The sequence below is a fragment of the Pseudonaja textilis genome, chromosome 1 (assembly GCF_049901715.1).
Source record: "Pseudonaja textilis isolate UNSWEBS1 chromosome 1, rPseTex1.2, whole genome shotgun sequence".
Lineage (NCBI taxonomy): Eukaryota > Metazoa > Chordata > Lepidosauria > Squamata > Elapidae > Pseudonaja > Pseudonaja textilis.
Genome location: NC_141990.1, coordinates 71,733,999 through 71,754,979, shown reverse-complemented (window position 1 = coordinate 71,754,979; position 20,981 = coordinate 71,733,999). Strand labels below are relative to the sequence as shown.

The 20,981-nt window shown below is 38.4% G+C and overlaps 1 protein-coding gene across 2 annotated transcripts in view; it reads right to left on the bottom strand.

Annotated features, from left to right (window-relative positions):
• Window positions 1–2,503: 2,503 nt before the first annotated feature.
• Window positions 2,504–20,981, bottom strand: part of CAPN9 (calpain 9) — a 38,435-nt gene continuing 19,957 nt past the window's right edge. For both annotated transcript variants that reach the window (XM_087937775.1, XM_087937765.1), the window contains exons 9-21: window positions 19,874–19,951; window positions 17,468–17,628; window positions 15,699–15,856; window positions 14,338–14,546; window positions 13,829–13,865; window positions 13,515–13,595; window positions 12,480–12,537; window positions 11,405–11,466; window positions 10,203–10,271; window positions 8,191–8,269; window positions 4,738–4,854; window positions 4,098–4,156; window positions 2,504–2,967 (exon numbers count right to left, since the gene is read on the bottom strand). In XM_087937775.1, coding sequence (XP_087793901.1) covers window positions 2,941–2,967; window positions 4,098–4,156; window positions 4,738–4,854; window positions 8,191–8,269; window positions 10,203–10,271; window positions 11,405–11,466; window positions 12,480–12,537; window positions 13,515–13,595; window positions 13,829–13,865; window positions 14,338–14,546; window positions 15,699–15,856; window positions 17,468–17,628; window positions 19,874–19,951 — 1,195 coding nt within the window. In that variant the 3' untranslated portion in view covers window positions 2,504–2,940. The remainder of the gene's footprint in view (window positions 2,968–4,097; window positions 4,157–4,737; window positions 4,855–8,190; window positions 8,270–10,202; window positions 10,272–11,404; window positions 11,467–12,479; window positions 12,538–13,514; window positions 13,596–13,828; window positions 13,866–14,337; window positions 14,547–15,698; window positions 15,857–17,467; window positions 17,629–19,873; window positions 19,952–20,981) is intronic.

Sequence of the window (20,981 nt, the reverse complement as noted above, 5' to 3'; positions counted from 1 at the left end):
TCTTAACACCTTTTTGGCAGTCCCTCAAGATAAACACCCACCTTTCTCTCCTTTGAATTGCTGCCAGCAACTAAAGTGCCAAATGAACTATAAAAAACCAACCAAAGTACAAGGTCCACACAGGGCTTCAAGGTTGAATCCAAAGAGAGTGAACGACTTTGCTTCCTGCAAAGGTTTCTCTACCTTTGCATGTCCTTTATACCTTATGGGAGGGGAAATTACCTCCAAGCCTTACTCCTGAGTCACTCCTTTTGTCTCAAGCTGCTCTTGCCTTCTAGCAGCTCTGCACACATGCGCACTGGGAACAGGCTCCCCTTTTTCCTTGGCCTCGCTGCTCTATACTCCGGAGGCTCTGGAGTCAGCACACCACTCCCAGATTATCCTGGCCCCATCTCTGCATTGGACGCAGGACCCTCATCTGAGTCCTCTCCAGACTCCCGGTCTGGTCCCCATTCTTCTCCACTGTCCGGGTTCCACTGCCGTCTGCACAGGCTGCTGGCTAATCACAACAGTTGTCCCAAAGGTTCATTTTCAAAAAGCAACTAGACATTCTTTGTTTTTTCTTTGAAGATGTTTCACTTTTCATCTAAGAAGTTTCTTCAGTTCTGAAGGTGGGAATGGAAGGATTTCATTGCAGCCCTTGACCGATCTGGGCTTTATGGCACAGTGGCTAGATGGAAGCGTCTCCTCAGTGCAAAACGCATGAAAGCCCACTTAAGAGTTTTGTCCTTGTAGTCTGAGAGTCCTTCAGGTGTTTTTTTGCAAACGCCAAGTGGGCTTTCATGTGTTTTGCACTGAGAAGTTTCTGTCTAGCCAGATTGGTAGAGGGCTACAGTGATGGTTGCCCTTCTGGAACTCTGTCCTATCTCCACACAGGATCATTGGAGCTCAGTCAGAGTGACCATCAGGTTGTTGGTCAATTCTCTTACTAAGGCCCTTCTCTCCCAATGGTTCCATTTGACCAGGTGATGAGCTTGTTGGAAGAGTCCTGGTTGTGCCAAACTTCTTCCATTTGAGAATTATGGAGGCCACTGTGCTCTTAGGAACCTTCGGTGCAGCAGAAATTTTATTGTAGCTGTTAAGTCTGGGCGATGGGTCCCAAGGAGAGATGAGACTCGAAATAGTGACAACAGCTCTTTATTAGGAAACCAGATACTGAGACAAGACTCCCAGCCGAGGCAGCTCCTTTTATAGAGCTGGCTGCGGCTAGGCAGCCTATGACATGCATTTGAGCTTGCCGCGCTTGGTTTTACCCAATCGCGGCAGCCGAATAAGAACCAATCAGAATGCTTATTGGTCCGGCTTTTCCGGACAAATAGGAATGCAGGCCTACAAGCCTGCTAGTATGGAACAGTAGCTTTCCTCAGATCTGTGCCTTGCAATAATCCTTCTCTGAGCTCTGCAGGCAGTTTCTTTGACCTCATACCTTTTGTTCTGCTACAGTATGCAATGTCAGTTGTGACGCTTTCTTTGGGAGTTGCGTAGCTTTCCAAATCATGTCCAATCCATTTAATTTACCACAGGTGGACGGACTCCAGTCAAGCTGTAGAAACATGTCAGCAACGATCAAGAGAAATGGGAGGCACCAGAGCTAAATTTCACATGTTATTGCAGAGTTCGAATACTTATGCCAATGTGATATTTCAGTTTTTTCTTTTTAATAAATTTACAGACATTTCTAAAATTCTGTTTTCACTTTATCATAATGTATATAGATTAATGAGAGAGAGAAAATGGATTTCAACAACTATAGAATCAGGCTGCAGCATAACAAAATTGATAAAAGTGAAGAGGGTCTGAATACTTTCTGAATGCACTGTAGGTGTGAAAAACTTATAAAAAGAGTCCCTTTTTTCACTAACTTTGAATGGTCACTAAATGAACTGTTGTAAATCAAGGACTACCTGTATTACAGAGTTAGATAACTCCCTTTTATTGCTAAGCTATGATAATTACAACAGAACTCTAGAAAGGAGAAAGGTCTGGAACCTGAGTATTGAGATAAGATGTTCCTCGCTCCACATCTTTAATGTACAATTGAATGTACAATTGGACTTGCATTCTTCATCTGGATGGAATCCAGGGAAACCTGAATGATTGCACTGAACTTTTAATGCTCTTGCTACATAGATGTGGAGTCAAACAAGGTTGGTTTATGATCTCTATAAAGAAACACAAAACATTTAGCAGCACCAGATGGAGATTCTTGATCTGTTTAGCAAAAAGAACAGCAAAGCCACTGGGGCTGAAATGATGAGTAACAGCAGACCAGCTGAAGATCTCTAGATGTACAAAATGCAACATTTAATATTTCTGGAATTAAGGACCTCTCTCATAACTCAGAGGTCACCTACAAAAGTTAAATGAAACAAGATGAAAAACCAATGAAAAGATGCACATCTTTGGAGTACACTCTGCCATAAACTGTGGAATTCTCTGGCAATGCCATCATATGAGAAATTGGCCCCAATTTAGATTATTTTAAAGACTAGCTGGAGACAAATAAATAGAAACAAAATCTTTATTGGGAACCAACATAATTATGTTAAATCAAAAGACAATAATTGCTTTGGTCTATTCATTTATGTCATCTAAACAGTAATTTATTACAGCATGTATTCACATGTATTGTGCAATATATTTGTATACAACTAGATGTTAATGCAACCTCCATAGCTTACTGCCTTCCAGATGTTTAGGTCTTCACATCCTATTATCTTTCCATTATCCTGTGCTGGCTGAAATAATCGGACTTTAAATCTAGAAAATACTTATTTGCATTTGAGTTCTAAAACCACATATTCTTATACTCTTCTGAGTATAAGAAAATGTTGTCAGTATAAACATTATTTGTAATTTTCAGTGATTTGGAGAAAAGTATGAACTCAGTTCAACTCAGAAGCTTGTTGGGAGATGCGCTGAACTCCATGTTCGAGGCCTTCAGATGTTCATAGTCAAATTGATAAACTAATGAGAAGAGAGAGAGAAAGAAAAAAATCCCAAATGTTATATTTGATATCTTCCAGTTTATCAGGAACTAGAAACTTTCTGCCTGTTCATATTTCAAATGGGTGGCATCTGTGAATGTCTTTCCATGAGAAGCACTATTGTTATGCAAAGTATTCTGTAGTTGAATAGAGAAATAAATTAGTGCTCTGTCCTAATATTATATTCTGGCCATATAAATGCCACACACAAAACAGCCCAGAGCACACAGAGAGGTTCCCTGAGGATGGGCTACAGCATGAATCTGAAAGCTTGGAAGACGAAACCTCTGGTCCTAATGACCAAGCCAGGTTGGATCCTGCAACATGCCTAAGGTTAGCCCCAAAACATCACGACCAAATAGATATTTGAAAATCAGATTTCCAATCCTAGTACAGACCTGAGGCTATTAATACAGCTATTAATAGATTAAATCATTTATTATAACAATTATAATAATATAGGTAGTCCTCAACCTTTTTGACCACAACTGAGTCCAAAATTTATGTTGCTAAGGGAGAAATTTCTTAAGTGAGTTTTTTTTTAAGTGACACTGGACACAGATTAAGACACATATCCAGTTTTCAAAAGACTGCACAAAACAGGTGGAAATAAAGGGCCTTTGGACATGTCAGTGGGTGTTGGGGGAGTGAAGCAGACAATTTACCTCCAGATTTAAGAAACAAAAAAATAGACTATAGAGCACTTGCACCTTCCTCTTCAAATTTTCCCATTTACTGAGAATGACTGGTGGGCTGATAATTGAGGCAGAATGAGAAAGGAAAAAAAAGTTGGAAATCAGCGTGCTTAAACTGTCCACAATATAGTTATGTAGACAATACCACTTCATGGCTACATTGTGGAGTTCAGCCTCAGAGGCCATCTTGCATTTTATGTGATCCTACTTTTAAGTGACCTCAAGAACTGAACGAATGCACGATAACATAACACAAAGAACAATCTTAAGGAACCTTCTGAAAGGAAGTCACCTCTTTAGTTAGCTCCATTATGTCCCCATAATTCAGTAAAAAGGGAAATGAGGAAAGTAGAAAAGACAAAAGAAAAATCCTCTCCTCAAACAATCTCTACTGACAATGTTTTGCTTTTGTTACCTCATTGATATGGAGGTTAATGAAATCTCTGTTTTCCACACATAATGCCTTGAATACTCCTGCAAGAAGAATTTTAGTGTTATTTTCAGCCACTGAAATATTCAAAACCTCTTTTTCCATAAAAATATCAAACTTAAAGCAAATGTTCATGTTTATGGGTAAGATTCCAGAAGTTCCAGTGGGGAACTTTGATCATGTCTGCAAAAGTAAAGATTATTTCAGACATTTCTTTATGCCAGGATAAATTTTCTTTATTGTTTAGTGACAAAAAAAATGAAGATTTTTGAAACAATCTAACATGGCTTTGCGTTACCTTGATTAGTGCCAGAATTTTCAAACATTTATCACTGGGACTCTTCAGAATTTAGTAATGACCGGTCATATCACCAGATTTCTATTCATCAGATTTCTATTTTGTATACATTCTATAGATAGTTCTATAGATTTCTGTCTTTCATGAAATGATCTCATGTGGATATAAAGTCCATGACATGCACAATGAGTATATGGTTTCTAACTTGTATTGCTTATATGTAGACCATCAAAGCTATTAGAAGGATCATTCATGGTGCCTCACATATTACTGCTGATAAAAATGCATTCAATAAGGAAACAAATGGCACTATGAAGAGATACTCACTGCTTGCATTTTCTAAGCGAATTAGGCAATTTAAGAAGTCATCAAATTCGATCTGTTGCTGATCATCTGAATACCTTAGTACAATCAGCTGCAGCAGATAGTTATTGAGCTGAAATCCTTAAAGAAAGATAAATATGAGGGGGTTTTAAAAAATTGTTTGTTGGCTGACTTTCAACCCAGTAATTTGAAAACATTCTTCTAAATGATATTGTCATAATCCATGCAAAGTTTGGCAATCTGAGAAAAACAGTTTTTATCTTTAAAAGATACTTTGGGTCTGATAAGTGAGTGATACAGTCCAATTCCTAGCAAGGAACACACATCTTTTAATCTCACTTAATACATGGAGCCATGTTTCTCATCCTTGGCAGTTTTCAGTTGTGTGGACTCAGCTCCCAGTTTTCTCTGGCCAGCAGGAATTCTGGGAATTGAAGTCCACACAATTGAAAGTCACCAAGGTTGAGAAACTGGCACAGAGTATGATCCTGAGGAGAATTATACATATACACAAATATATTATTTTGAGATGAGAGAGACAAAGAAAGGAGCTCCTCTATACTTTCATCATTCTCCCCTGTTGTATGACCTGTTCATTGCTGGATCAGAAATATGTCCAAAATAATTGACCTTATTCTGGACTTCTTAAAGCCATAGTCTGAAAGGGAAAGTTGAACTGAAGGTACTCCTTCTCTTCTAATATCCATCACATAATTAGAATGCTGGATGACTTTTCAAATTGGAGCTGCATTCAACTATGTAATCTTTATTTTTCTTTGTATCATTTACAGGGGTGGGTGCATTTGTGAAATACATAGTCAAGGGATGTGGAAAAGCCCCCATCTTGTCCCTTCAAATTTAATCAGGCCACTACAGATTGATTTTTCCTCCTCAAGATGTCAAAAATTAAACCAAAACAGATTGTGGGTTTTATAGCCATAATTATGGCAGAAATAGCCTTCAAGATGGATGCACCCCATTGGAATTGATGTAGATTCTATTGGTTGGCTGTAATAAGTTCTGAGAGATATTTTCCAAGCTGTAGGAATGGTTATTAAAATGGAAAATGCAGAATGCTTTATTGCATCAACATATGCATGCGTGTTATAATCTAGTAGTAATTAACTTCGTCTTCTACCTTTGCATCTCTTCTAAAGAATGATGGACAGGATGACTGCAGCCTGGTGGGGAAATTGCCCTACTAATTCCATTGAAATCCACTTGTCAGTTGGACAGCTTCATTGGACAACTCCATCTGTGACTACATTGGGGTTTGCCAATGAAGCTGAAGGAGAGGAGATTTAGGACAGAAAAGAAGATGGGAAGAAGTAAAGAATAAAAAATATTTGCTCTTATGTCATACCTATTATACTCCAGTTAAATTGTCTTTAGGGACCTCAGCAGATGGCTAAAGTTAATACCTTTCTTCTAAAGCAACTCTCATAATTTAATATCAGTACACATAAGTTTCTATGTTTGAAAATGCACCAACTTTATTAAACGATTTCAGACTTAATTAATGTATGGCAGCCAACTGCACTAGCCTTTTATTTGGATACTTAGATATTTATTTTTTATTTTATTTTATTTTATTTTATTTGTCAATTGCTTACAAGATAATAGGTATAAGTATAAACATAGTTATGAATACATGGATATATACAAGAAAAATAAAAGAAACAACAGGACAAGGACGGTAGACACGTTGGTGCGCTTATGCACGCCCCCTATAGACCTCTTAGGAAAGGGGTGAGGTCAATAGTAGATAGTCTAAGTTTAAAGTTTTTGGGGTTTGGGGAAGAAACCACAGAGTCAGGTAGAGTATTCCAGACATTGACCACTCTGTTGCTGAAGTCGTATTTCCTACAATCAAGTTTGGTGTGGTTAACCATGAGTTTGTATTATTGTGTGCTCTTGTATTGTTATGGTTGTAGCTGAAGTATTCATTGACAGGTAGGACATTGCAATGTATGATTTTATATACTATGCTTAGATCGGACCGAAGGTGGTGTAGTTCTAGGTTTTCTAGGTCTAGAATTTCAAGTCTGGTGGCATAAGGTATTCTGCAATGAGTAGAGGAGTGGAAAACTCTTCTTGTGAAATATTTCTGGACTTTCTCTACTGTGTTAATATCAGATACGTAATATGGGTTCCAGACTGATGAGCTGTATTCAAGTATTGGTCTAGCAAATGTTTTGTATGCTCTAGTTAGTAGTGCGATATTACCAGAGAAAAAGCTACATAGGATTAGGTTAACAACTCTTAATGCCTTTTTTGGCTATGTAGTTACAGTGGGCTCTAGCACTTAGATCATTTGAGATGAATACTCCAAGGTCCTTGACAGAGTTTGGATCATCAACAAAGTCTTGACTATTCAGCTTGTATTTTATTTTCTGTTTTTTGTTTTTTTTTGCCAGTATATAAGACAGAGCATTTATTTGTTGAGATTTGAAGTTGCCATTTGGTTCACTTACATATCATATGATTTATTCATTGGCACACTCCTGTTGTAGTTTCTCCTTCATTTTGAATTAGCAACTTGTTAAATAGGAGGTACTATGTAATGTACAGTATATTTGCCACCTTGAGGCATTTATAATGTAATAAAGGTGGGATAAAAATCAAATAAATAAATATTCTCACAGTTTGAGCACCAGAGTGGGTCTTATGCTGTATATGGCACACGCAAGCAGAATTTTAGTACCTATTTTACCACATACTTGTCCAAACTCTTCATTTTCATAAAGCAATCTGAAATGGCGCAGTGACCTTACACTTCTTCTATTATATTATATCTGGACATTTAATTATAATATAAATGTATTGCACATGATAAATAAAATATAGGCAACAGCTCTACCTGTTTCTCCTGCAATGACAGCAGCAGATTTGGGTTCTGCTTTTTACTATATGTCTCAAACAGTGATTAGTTGTGACTTAGTAAAGACAGTGGGCTTGAAGCAAATTCTGTCTTAGGGAGAGCAATCTTGAAAATCTGGACTGAACTGGACCTCACAACCCTCTTTTCCCTTTACAAAGTATTGTCCTAAATCAGGGGTATCAAACTTAATTTCATTGAGGGCCACATCACAGTTGTGTTTGGTTTTGAGAGGGTAGGGTGGGGGTGTCCAAGGAGGTGTGGCCAGTTCAACATTGCTCCTGTCAGGGGCGCCTGTGATGGCCAAAGTGCTCTGCCAGCAAAAATGGACTCCCGAGCTCTGTTTGGGTTGCAATGGCCTCTGGCAACCCTCTGCCAGTGAAAATGGAGTTTGGGAGGGCCATTTTCACTGGCAGAGGCACTGTGGGCCTGTCCTTTGTTGTTTCAAAGGGCACCCTGTGAAGCAGATTTAAGCACTCTGCGGGCTGGATGCAGCCCGTGGGCCTTGATTTGACACCCCTGTCCTAAATTGTCCAAAATGGTCAAATATTGCAAAAGCCAGTCAAAAAAAACGGTACCTGCTGCTTTTAAAGCAAGACGAAGTTCATGGGAAGACATTGTGCCAGACTGATCAGCATCAAAGTGAAGGTACAGGCTCTGAATCAAAGAGAGAAACATTGACAGCAAATAATAAGCATAGTTGGAACAAGTTAAATGAATTATTGAGGCAAGTAGACTTTCTTTTGAAGTCATAAATTGTGAACAAAAACAAAACTTCAACGTTTTAATAAAACATGTTAATCTAAAAAATGTACAACCATATTTTTCCCCAGTTTTTTGAATAAATAGACTAATATGGCTCTCTGCCTACAAAAGTAATTTTTTGCTAGTTCTTCTAAGTTGCTCTGAATTGCTTTTTATAAGAATATATGAATATGCAAACTGTTATATAAAAATATCTAGTATTGAATTTCTATTCAGCATTACACTTAATAGTAAACTATAGCAATTATCTACAGAATGGGCAAATACTTGTTTATGGCCTTTGTAACTTTTTAAGAACTGTTTTACATTTTCAAATACACATAAATTGATGAATCCAGTTTCAGAAATAATAAGCAGATATATGGAATCAGATTTCTAAAAGCAAGAATATATTTAGATACACTGTCTCTAAGCCTCTAATTTTATATAGCTAATCATTATCTGTTTTTCTCTAAGTGCCCATTTTCGGTACATGAACTTCAGTGAACTAGCTCACAATGACTATGTATTCTTTGTACATTCTTTTATTTTCTTAATCAATATTCTTACATCCTGCACTATTTGATTATATCCGTGGATAATGCATTAGTTTTAAAGAAATGAGTAACGTTCAGAAGCAGTTATAATTTGTATATATTTGGAATCCAAAGTGCTTGTTAATGAGAGCAAGTTTGATGTAGCGGCTAAAGCACAAAGTCAGCTAAGAGAATTTGGGCCAGTTTGGATTTTCTCTCAGCTGTAGGAAGAAGACTAATGCAAAACATTTCCAGAACGTGTTGTCTAAGAACTGCCTGGACTTGTCTGTGTGACTGTCAGGAGTCTGGGTGGACTTAAAAGTGCACACACATATATTTGCTAACAAAAAGGATGAGTACAATCAGTAATGTCAAGCAATGGAAAATTTCCCTGGTGCAGCTCAGGGAAAGAACAGAGAAAGACCAAGGAACTTGGGGAAGAGATGGAATCTATGCAAGGAGGTTAAAAAATACAACTTTACAGTGACAACTGTTACCACATATAGTATGCAATACATATAAAGAAGCGATAGAACTACAAGCACAACACTCTGCAGACATCCCTTGGGAAAGGAAATAGACCTAGTTCTCATCCTGCTTATGCATTCAGCTGAGAATACTAATTTAGATCAGAATAATATGGTATAACAAGCCAACTGCATACAATATTTAACCTGAAATTCTGTTGCTATGATTGAATCTGGAAAAAATTGGTGATTAGCAGACAGCACATTTTCAGTCACCAGGGATGTAACAGAAACCCAATTATTGCAATTGCCTTAAAACCATGCCTGGAGTTAAACGAGAAAAATAACGATTTATCATGGTAACTTATTTTAGAGATTGTGAGAAAGCATTCAAATGTTCCTTTAGATTTTAGGGTTAATGTTCCTGTGGATCTAATGGGCCATTTCAAATTACATTTGTTGATAATTGGAGGAGACAGGCATCAAAATCACCAGTATAAATTGAGACATTAAGCAAGTATTTTTTCCTCTTCTGCTCATGAATCAGCAGATTTTTTTAACAATGTGTCAACAACAAGAGTTATTTCACTTGGCCTCATCCAGAGGAACATTCCTGGTATTTATTATTTCAAAAATAGATTTTTTTATTTAATCAAAAGTACTGTCAATGTTTCTGCAAAATGGTATGAAAAAACCCACTATTTTGTAGAACCATTTTTTTCTTTTAGAACATTCTCACTAAATTATAGATGTAATGGTTGTTAATGATTTCTGCTCTAAATACCTTCTAAAACACCCAGTAAAACAATAGATTTTGCATCAGTTGACTGTGAATCAACTTACAATCCACTTCTTCAGTTTGTCCCAGAAAAGTTTGAATTCATTGAATTCCAGTTTTTCATTTCCACTGGACTGATGCAGATCCCATTAAGGAAAACAGTAATGGCAGATTGAATCTCATATATAACCTCAGTGTCCTATTCCATGAATAGTTTTATTTTATACAAATTCAACCTGCTGAATTAATAGGCTGTTTCCATAGATCAACCTTAAGCCGTTCTTTTGTATCAAAGACTCTACCTGTAGAATCATCTTTCTAGGTCTTTTTGCCAAAGCCAGTGCTCTAGCACAAAGAAAGATTAGATTAAAATCAAGGCGTTGCTCCCAACTCTGGATTCAAGAAATGCTCTACACGATGGAGTGCAATTGGCTATGATTAGACTGGGCCAACTTGGGCAGAAGGAGATGTTGAGACTCTGATGCCATGACTCAGGAGCTCAAAGAATCTAAGAGTTTGGCAGTTTGTCGATCTTTGACCCCAAAACATCTGCCCAGCATCTTGTTCTACCCCCTGCTTAAATCTGTTATTTTTCTCAAGGACCTTGGAATCTAGTGAAACAAACTCTGCTTTCCCTTATGTTCTATCTTTATTTTCTTTGGCTCACACTTCCTTCTCCTTTTTCATATTGCATACTGAATATGGTTGACCATGAAAGGAAACAAAATAGAATGACAAGTATGTATCTGTGTATGATATGTACTTTACTATAAAATATTACCTACTGACTTTGGTAACCTGTGCTTAGGGAGGTGGAAGCTAGGTCTGTGTTCAGAAAAGGTGCTATGTCCTGGTGGAATTTATTCCTTCTCCTTTGCATCATCTTCCAAATCTATTCCAGAAAATTTGGAAACCTTCAAAGATGATTTGGAGAGGAAATGGAAGATTGTCTTTGGAACTAGTGAAAGAATAAAGGCCATGATGCAATTGAGTAAAATACTTTGGATGAAAACTGTTGGATGAAAACCTTCCTTGACCATAATTTCACAAGTAATCTGTGGTTTGTCACTAGCTGTGATTCATGCCCATATTTTGATAGTAAATACTCAAAGTCCTAAGTTGTCATTTTGCCTTCCTTCAATATCTGACATATATAGTTTACATTTGAGATGGCAAAGTCCCATAGAAGTGATTGTAGCATTTTCATCACATTCACACCACCATTCACCCCACTCAAATAATTCTTCACGCTTATTTCAAAGGATACAGCCATTAAGGAAATGATATTTTTACATGACAGGAGGCTTATTTTCTTGAATTTGATCTTGTCTGATGGGAGAAAAAAAATCAGCAGAATAGCATATAAAAACAAATTGTTTGTCTCCAACAATTTCATCTCAAATTTCAACAGCACAATTGTAAATATTTTATTTTTCCTCCCCAGAGAAATGTCATGATGTAAAACTGAAATATGACTGCTTCTGTCCTTCCAATACAGTGGGATCACAACACAGAAAATGATCAAATATTCATTACAATCTCAGCTTTATTTAACTATTTTTGGACATTAATTTCTGTACAACTCCCTGCTAGAATTAAGTTCTACTAATTATTTGAATATTTCCAATCTAACTGGAACATTTGTTTTCCTGATCCTGCCATTATATTGCTTTGTTGATAAAATTAATCACTAATAAAATTTACACATCTGTTCTGTATTTTTGCTTAATGTAGTGCTGCTGGGGTGAAAATGGATAAATTGCCATTAGGCCATGGTAGAGACTGGTTCTGCTGTCAGAGTATTTGGTCCAAAAACATAGCCTCTTTTCATAATGGTCAAGTTTGTCATAAAAATTATGGATTAAGGCTAATCACCCTCTCTATGTGTCATCATGAACTCACAGAGACTCTGCCAGATTCTTAAACTATTCTCTTTTTTAAAAAGTTTTTTTAAAAAAAAAACTACAAAGAAAGATAAAATTCAAGCACACAAATTGGCAAGCCTTATATGGTTGTAGAGAGACACTGAAAGACTGTAAGTAACCAAGAGAATTGGGCCCAGTCTGGTGAAATGTTCCATCTGCTAGACTATATATTTATGGCAAATATTGAGCAAGAAGAACCTTACTTGACTCTTTCCTTGAATATTACATCAGTTTTTATCCTGGCATGTAAGACTGAACTGACAGATTTCAGCCAGATTTACTTTTATGAAAGAATGGGCTGTAAATCCAAGTATTTACTTAATTGGTTGTGTGCAGACTTGCCCAATTCATCATCATACAGGGCATGAGGACATTCCCCAGTTGGGGTAGAGGTGCTATGGCCATGCTGACACTTACTTTTTTCCAACACAGCATTCAGGATATATTCAAGTTCCTCTGCACTGATCTCCATGTCCTGCAGTTGAATAAAAGAAATCAGCCTTCGTGGATTTAAAATGCCATTTAAAAATTATTCTCTTGTTTGGAAGATATAAAATACCCCCCCAAAGCAATAAAATCAACAACACCATGAGAGAACTAAATCACTGCAGGAAATCAGTTTCATTATCTTTGCTTAATGATCAATTGTACTTAATTATATCAATAGCAATGCATCTAGAGTTTCAATAATATACTGGGAACAAGCATCTCTTACATTAATCAGATATCAACATTCAGGGTTTCTTTTCTTTCTTTTTTTTTGTCTGAACTTGCAATATAGAAACATGCTCTTCCGGTGTTCGGGTATTCAGAATCTCACTGGGCTGCATCCATCCTGCTAGAGACCACGTCTCTACATAATGAGCAGATGTTGTCATTCTCACTTTATTTTCCTATTGGGGTGGAAATATCTGGGTCACAGGCAGCATTCCCCATTGGTCCTTTAGGTCAAGTAGACTCAATCACAATCTGCTCTGGATTAGGACATTTAATGTGTCCAGCCTCCCTAGAGGCTATGAAACAAACCACTATGGGAGAACAGACTACAACAGATGGAGAGGAGACAGTCTTGTGGTCATCTGGACCCTAGAAGATTGCTGATATCTGAGGTTTCCTCTTCCATATGTCCAGGAGTATCTGCAAAAAATGTAGATTGCTGCAATGGCAGAGGAAACACTATTTTTATGCTGGAAAAGTTAAATCAGCTTCAATTTGCCTCCATGGCAGGTTATTGTTGAGATGGAGGCTAAGTTGCAAGGACATATTTTGAAGAGAACTTAGTTGCTCGGGTATATCTGTATTTTGCTGAGGTAAATAAGCTAAAGGAGGTGTTTTGTTTTGTTTTTCATTAGCCCAGGATTAAATCTGGCTGTTTTACATGAAAAGCATACTTTCTGCCAGTAAACCATCCAAAATTCTAACAAGATTTATTTTTTAAATTAGTTGACTTGCCGGTCCTGAAATCTGCTTAAACAAATCTCGGAATTTCTTTTCTTCTTCTGTTTCTTCTTGGGGTTGTGTTGGCTCAGGAACCTGAAATTAACCAAAATATATTGATGAAGACAGAAACAAACAAAAATCCTCCCTATTTGTATTACCTTATTTCAGATTAGATCCATTTTAGAAAAAGCATATATTAATGTGTTTTATGATAGATTCTGTCATTCTTTAATTTGATTGGTATTCTATCACCCTTGTAGAACTCAAAAGAATTATTATTTAATGATATGATTGATTTGGTCCTTAATTAAATTTTGGTGGCATACCTCTGGCAAATCAATGTTGACATTTCCATCCATCTCCCTATAAAAAAATAAATCCGGTTTTTAAAAATCTGATTTTTCACTGGAATTTCATAAGAGAAATCAGATCATTGGGATTAGTTACAATAGAAAAGCAGTTGTAAGCTTCTATTGTGACACTCAACATCAGGAAGCTGTTATGGCTTACATTAAAAGAATTGTTAACAGCACATGCCAAGATAATTTCCTGATAACAAGATTGTTCTCCAACGATTTCACAAATTTATATATATTTTTACATCAGAGAATGTGTGCAACTATGTGCTCATCCTCCTGCATTCCGGAGCAGTGCAGTAAAATCTTAAAAGCAGGTAAAACTTAGTAGACACTGGCATAAATCACCTTCACTTAGGAGTTGGAGTGGCCAAATTATTCTCAGAGTCTTCAGATGTTAATCTCTGTAGCTTTTCAATGGCGATCAGTCACTAATGGACTTTTGTATCCTGGGTGAGTGAGAACCTCGATATACTTACTTTGTAACTATTCTCTTTTCAGAAAAAACTCTTAGACAGAAATCAGCCTCCTGTTGTGGCTCATATGTAGTTGGAACAATGATGTAGTCGCCAGGTGGTAGCTCAAATCTATCAGAAACTTCCCTTAAGTTGATATAACTTTTGCTCTTGGCTCTGGAAGCATGGTAACGGAAAAAATCCTTTGTCAAGTGTTCATCTTTATCAGGACTCTGAAATTAAATGTTCAGATTATTTAGCAATAGCATGTAGACTTATATACCGCTCCATAGTACTTTACAGCACTCTCTGAGCAGTTTACAAAAACAGCATATTGTTGCCAACAATCTGGCTCCTCATTTTATCAATCTTGCAAGGATGGAAGATTGAGTCAACCAGGTCAGAATCGAAGTCCAGGCTGTGAGCAGAGTTAGCCTGCAATATTGCATTATAACTGCTGCGCCACCAGGGTTCCTATTAGTTTGATTGATATGTCTGGCACTCATTTATTTTATTTTTTGTTGGTTGGAGAATATTTTCATGCACTTTGAAGTTCAGCTTCTAAATTCCTACACTTATTTATCATCCCACCATGTAGTCATCACTTTATAGATCATGCTATACTTTGACTACATGTGCTGCATTAGAGCAGTAAATATAGGAACTGCTATAAATGGAAATCCAATATTTGTTGCCTAATTGTGTTTTGGAATTTGCTGATATATATCACTTTTATATTTTTAAGCAATAAGACAATCAAAAGGGGCTTTAGACAGCATCTAATTGACTCTTACGCCAAAGACGCATGCATTTTATTCTCAGATCATGAATTAATTTGACCATAAAAGGCCACTGCAGCCTCAAATGGTAGAATCAAGCACTTTTATTTTATTGGTTCACAACCAGGTGAAATAAAAAGTTAGCCCGAGGGGACACCAATCTTATTTATGAACTCACTTCAATAAGTGTCTATGGAGATTCTCAATCATTCACATCATGGTTGCCCCAAAGGTGCTTTTCCAAAAAGCAGCTGGACTTTCTTGCTTTTTTCCTTGAAATTTTGATTGTCATCCAAGAAGCGCTTTCAATTCAGAAAGTCCAGCTGTCTTTTGAAAAATACCTTTGGGACCGCTTCAATAAGGTTGAGACAAAATCAGTCTCAGGTATGAAATGCAAAGAACTAAGCCACAAATAAAGTGGCTTGATTCTAAGCCATACCTAATAGGGAAGGGAAAACTTTGGGGCCATCCTCACCTGCATGGGAGGGCTCAAACAGTGCTAAGCATTGTAGTGTAGATTTCCCCAGCCAGCACATTTCAGGAAAAATCTAGGACTGCATATCTGGAAGGGCCCAAGTTGGAGCAGGGAGTTCTCCATAGAAATACCTCATAGATAGCATATCCAATTGTTAGCAGGGCGGCTCCGAATTTCCTGAGTTTACGGCGATTCTTCTGCATCAGGGCGGCTACAAACGTGCACTCATCTTGACCCTCATCTTTTTCTGTCAGTTGGAGCTTGAACTGGGGATTGGTCCAAAATGTTTCTGAAATCAGTCAGCAAAAAGGAGATGGTGGGTGGTTTATTTCGCAACAACAGGATTCTGGCCCGTCACCAGTGCAAGCTACGCATCACACAAGGGCAGATAATGTCCACTTCCTTTCCACTCCCAGGCCTTTTTTATTTTTTCCTACCTAGCCTAATCATTTCTGCCATCTTTATTCTGTTTTTTTGTTGCTCCATTGTTCCTGTGAAGATATTGTCCCGCTTCAATTAGAAGCTGCCTCTTTACATCAAGCAGTGGTCTTAAGACCTTCTAAGTGTATGGTCTTCAACGTGCCTTCCATTCTAATAGAGCCTCATCTCTGTTTGGCTGCAGTGCCAAACATTCCCTACTCCAGCTGTTCTGTGCTGCCAGGGGTTTGTGTTCTCCGCTTGTTAGCAGTTGCATTTTTAAAAATAACAATAATCCTGCAATTGATCCAGTAAATGGCCCTTTGAGTGAATGAACTATGCTCAACCCTAGAAGCTCATGCTCCATTCAACCCTTACCTCTTCCAATAGGCACATTTTTAGTTTCTGCCCAGACTCAGTGAATACATTCCTTGATTATGAGAATAAATTTGGGGAATGCATTATGGGTGGAGGGGGAGAGGAGAGCGTTAGATCGGGTAGATCGGGTTCATTGAGACGTGAGACCAAAGTGAACAGTCAGCTCTTTATTGAATATACAGTTCTGTCCAGGACCTGCGAGCCGCTCGGCTTTATTCAGCCGGCCGGTGGCCCGGCGGCCAATGACAGCGCTTTGAATTTCCCGCGATCAGCTCGGCCAATCGCGGTAGATTCTTAGCGCGCCAATCACAGTAGTTTAGTTGACCAATCGGGTTGCGGTCCGCGTGGACCAATCAGAACTCAGGATTTGGAGAATGTTAATATAGAACAGAGAGTAAAAGCTGAGAGAATCCACTGTATCTCAGTGTCCATTCTGCTGTAGGTCACACAGCATACATTTTAAAACTGCTATGAGCAAGGAAATGTTTGCTGGCATAGCTATGAATTTTCTTGAAATTTTCCCCAAGGAAAATCTAGAAATAATTTACATAAGCAGAACTAACTTGCAGGATGCCCCAATAACGGCATAAATTTGAGTTTGGTTCTGCATGGCTTAAGTTGCTTATTATATTGATCTGGTTTTTTAAAATAAAATTTTGAAACATTCATATATAGTATCAAAGAATTCTAGATGACTCACAACAAAAATCTGCTAAAACTATTGTTCACCATTTCCGACAAATAGCTTTGAGGAATTGTGGGATATTAACAAGGGCTTGTAGGTATCTATGGAGATTCTCAGTTATCCAAGTCATACTTGTCCCAAAGGTGCTTTTTCAAGAGGCAGCTGGACTTCCTTGTTTTCTTTGAAGATGTTTCGCTTCTCATCCAAGAAGCTTCTTCAGCTCTGACTGGATGGTCCTTCCATTCCCCACCATCCAGCCAGAACTGAAGAAGCTTCTTGAATTAGAAGTGAAACATCTTCAAAGAAAACAAGCAAGTCCAGCTGCCTTTTGAAAAAGCACCTTTGGGACAAAGGGCTTGTAGGGGGTGCCACAGCCTTTCTCGGAAGAATACGCAAGTGGGATAAGGCAAATGTGCAGACCTATGAAATTTCGGCACCCCCCAGCAGTGGCACCTCTGACCCAGCTGCCTTGGTGAATGGACACTTCCCATTTATGAGCAGCATTGTCTTCAAGCGCATCCGGTGTGAGGTTACAGATTTCAACTTTCTCAAAATTAGACAGAAAATCTTCAAACTTCATCCTAGGAATGACAAAAAAGAGAAATAATTCTGTGGATTACTTGGACACCAGTCAAGAATCATATTCAAGCTAGTTTTTTATTCAGTGATTTAGCTGCAGCTCTTTCGAGTATTCCAGGGCAAATTTTTAAGAATTGATATGACCCCTACAGATGCATATCAAGATTTCTACCACTAGATGGTAGCAATGACTTATGGATGTGGTGTCTGGTGGCCCTCTCTGGGCTAGTTTGTTTGCTGTGTTTGCTTGGTTGTAGCAAACAAACAAGCTCAGAGAGCACCAAGGACTCCTCCCTTTAATTCTGAGATAAAATTCTGAGAGCCTCTCTGCTGTTGGAATTTATGGAGGCCTCTATCTTTGATCTGAGTTGGATTTTAGCTGTGCAGGTCCAGTTCAAGCAACTAAGGCCTCAGCTGGATGGATTACCTGGAAGCCTGCAAATATTAAGGAAGGGGACAGGGGCTCTGAGTAGGACCCCGTGTTTATTAGACCCACGCCCCTCCCCCAGACGTCCCAGAAGGTGACATGTGGGAGTGAACTCATTCTTGAGTGAGAAGTGGTGTTTGCCAGCTGTTAAAGAGGCAGGGACATGATATGGGTCTCCTCTTTGTGGGAGAGGCGGCTAGTTAAAGTCTATCAAGCATGCAAGGTAGTTCAAGAAGGAGCCCAGATGACATAATTCTACTTTATTCCAAGATTACATTAACTGAAACTTTCAAATGTGAGAGTATATCTATCCCCCTTGTCACCTTTACAGTCCCAGAAACTAGGAAGGGACCCTTCTGGGATGTTTGCCATGCCTGCATCCCTTCTCCAGGCTAAGCTGCATCTTAGCTGACTATTGCCCTACCTACGGTTGTTCGCACATACCATTATAAAATCACTGTTCAGGGAGGAGAGACTCCCTCAGAATTCGAGTGAGCCAGAAGTTGTTCTTCTGTGAGGCTGACAAACTCAGAAACAAGAAACATGAATTTCTGGAAAGATTCTTATTACTAACAGGACAGTGTAACTTTTATCTGCCAGAAAAAAATCCTCTTATATCTAACATAATTGAAATGGAATTACTCCGAATCTCTTTCTTATGCTTCTACCTTTTCCTGGCTTAAATCATCTCTTCTGTTATGACTCTGTTTTTTTCTCCCTTAACTGATTTGCTGCCTCCTTTGTGTCCCAAAGGTCTGTTAACACTCCATCATACAATGTCTGGAGGCTGTGGGAGTCTTGAGTGGGGACAAACAAGCCTGGACTCAACCCTAGCAACACCAAAAGGCTATGGGTTCTGGGTCTACCCATTTCTGGATGGAGCCGCATTGGTATACAATATAGGGTTTTTTGCTAGCTGGAAGAGCAGGCGGTAGCTATGGCTAGGAAGGGCCTTTGCACAAATCCATTTTTTACCCCAATTTTGTCAATTCCTGGACTGGATGGCCCTACTCATGGTGAGCCATGCCTTGGTAACCTTCCATCTGTCTTATTGCAGTGTGTTCTACATGGAGCTGCACACGAAGGCCAGTCAAGCTTTAGTTGGTCCAAAATGTGACAGTGCAATTAGCTATGTTTATGCCTATGCCACACTACTACTCTAAAAGTTGCACTGGTTACCAGTGGGCTTCTTGGGTCACACATAAAGCTTTTCATGGCACAGACACTAGTTATTTCTTTGATTACACCTCTCTCCTCCCTGTACCCTCCCGTATACAAGTCAACAGGGCTCACACACTCCAGTTCCCAATGACCAAAGCCATTTTATGGGACTCAGCAGCTGTGCCTCATCTATTGGTAGCACCTATCCTATGGGTACCCACATCCCTCCCTGAAGATTGATTTTTCCACCAATCTAGTAATCAGAATTTACATTAGTCTGCTGTAAGTATAAGTTGTATATTTGGCATAATATCTTTTACTGTATTTATTATTTTGTCATTTTTCTTGTATTGGTTGTTTTTAACCCTTGATAACCTCCCTTGGTAGCAATACCTTGCAAGTCCTCGCCCCCACCCCCCATCTCTCTATCCCTCTCTCCTTCTCTCTCTCTATGTTAAAGGGACATAAACAACGTTCATGGAATATCTCTGCAGTATAGTATCTGTAATTTTGAATTAAATGACCATTTAATGTTTCATAATGACAAAAACACATCACATTGTTTTAAGGACTTTTCAATTAAAACAAGAACTAGTCAATGCAAGGACATTTATACTTGCTTTAATATACTTAGTATTACAATTAGAAGCTTCATTTACCAGAATTCTCCATCATCTAATGCTGTATGATGTAGCCGCTGTTTCTCTGATGGGCTGAGAGAATCCCACTCAGAGGAGCTTCAAGAAGAAAGTATCATCATCATCATCATCATCATCATCATCATCATCATATCATTGCAAAGAGCCAAAAATATATACTTATATTCTAGAACAGGGCTGTCAAACTCCCAGCCTGTGGCCCAGATGAGTTACACGGTGGCCACGCCCATGCCTGGTTTAGCGAAGGGAGTAAAAAAAGTCCCGATACGTCATGTGATGCCACCGTGATGATGTGAGTTTGATACCCCTGTTCTAGAAACATGGATAAAATGTGAGTTACATTTTTTTGTGTTTCCTTTTTTGTTTGTTTTGTTTTTTGCCTGACAGGATTTTTGTTGCCCTAAAACCTTCAGTAGCTTCGAGTGGAGCCTATGTGCATGATATCTTTTGCGCTCTAATGGGGTGCTGGAAGGCAAGTATTGATTTCTCCATACTGTCCCCTGTTTATTCTATGAAATTGCCCAGACACTGACTTTGAACTTATTTACAGGAAGTGGAAATAGGGTCATATGGATCTATCTCTACTTGCAATTGAAAATGCGCTCATAAATGTAGTCTTTCCCACCATCGATTGATCATTTTAATCATTTGTCAAAATTCAATACGGTAGGATTTTGAGTGGCATGCTCTTCTTTCTTGCCATAAAAATACTAAAATAATAGACAGGGTAACAAAACAGTAGGACTATAATAGCAAAAACAAGAACAGAAGGCTACGAGGAACAATAACATCCATGTGCAATCCGGAATGGGAGGCTTCCAAACCAGTTCCTTCTAGAAATGATGGCACTGGGAATATACTGATAATCCAGGACGTAAAATCACAATTGGAACCAACATATCTGTTGCTAAGCAAGGAACTTGGTAAGTGACTCATGGCCAATTTTATGACCTTTTTGCCATAGTTGTTAAGCAAATTACTGTAACTGTTAAGTGAATCTCGTGGTTATTAAGTGAATCCAGTTCCCCCCATTGACTTGTCAGAAACTGGCTCGGAGGGTCACAAATGGCAACCACATGACCCTGAGATGCTGCAACCATATAAACAC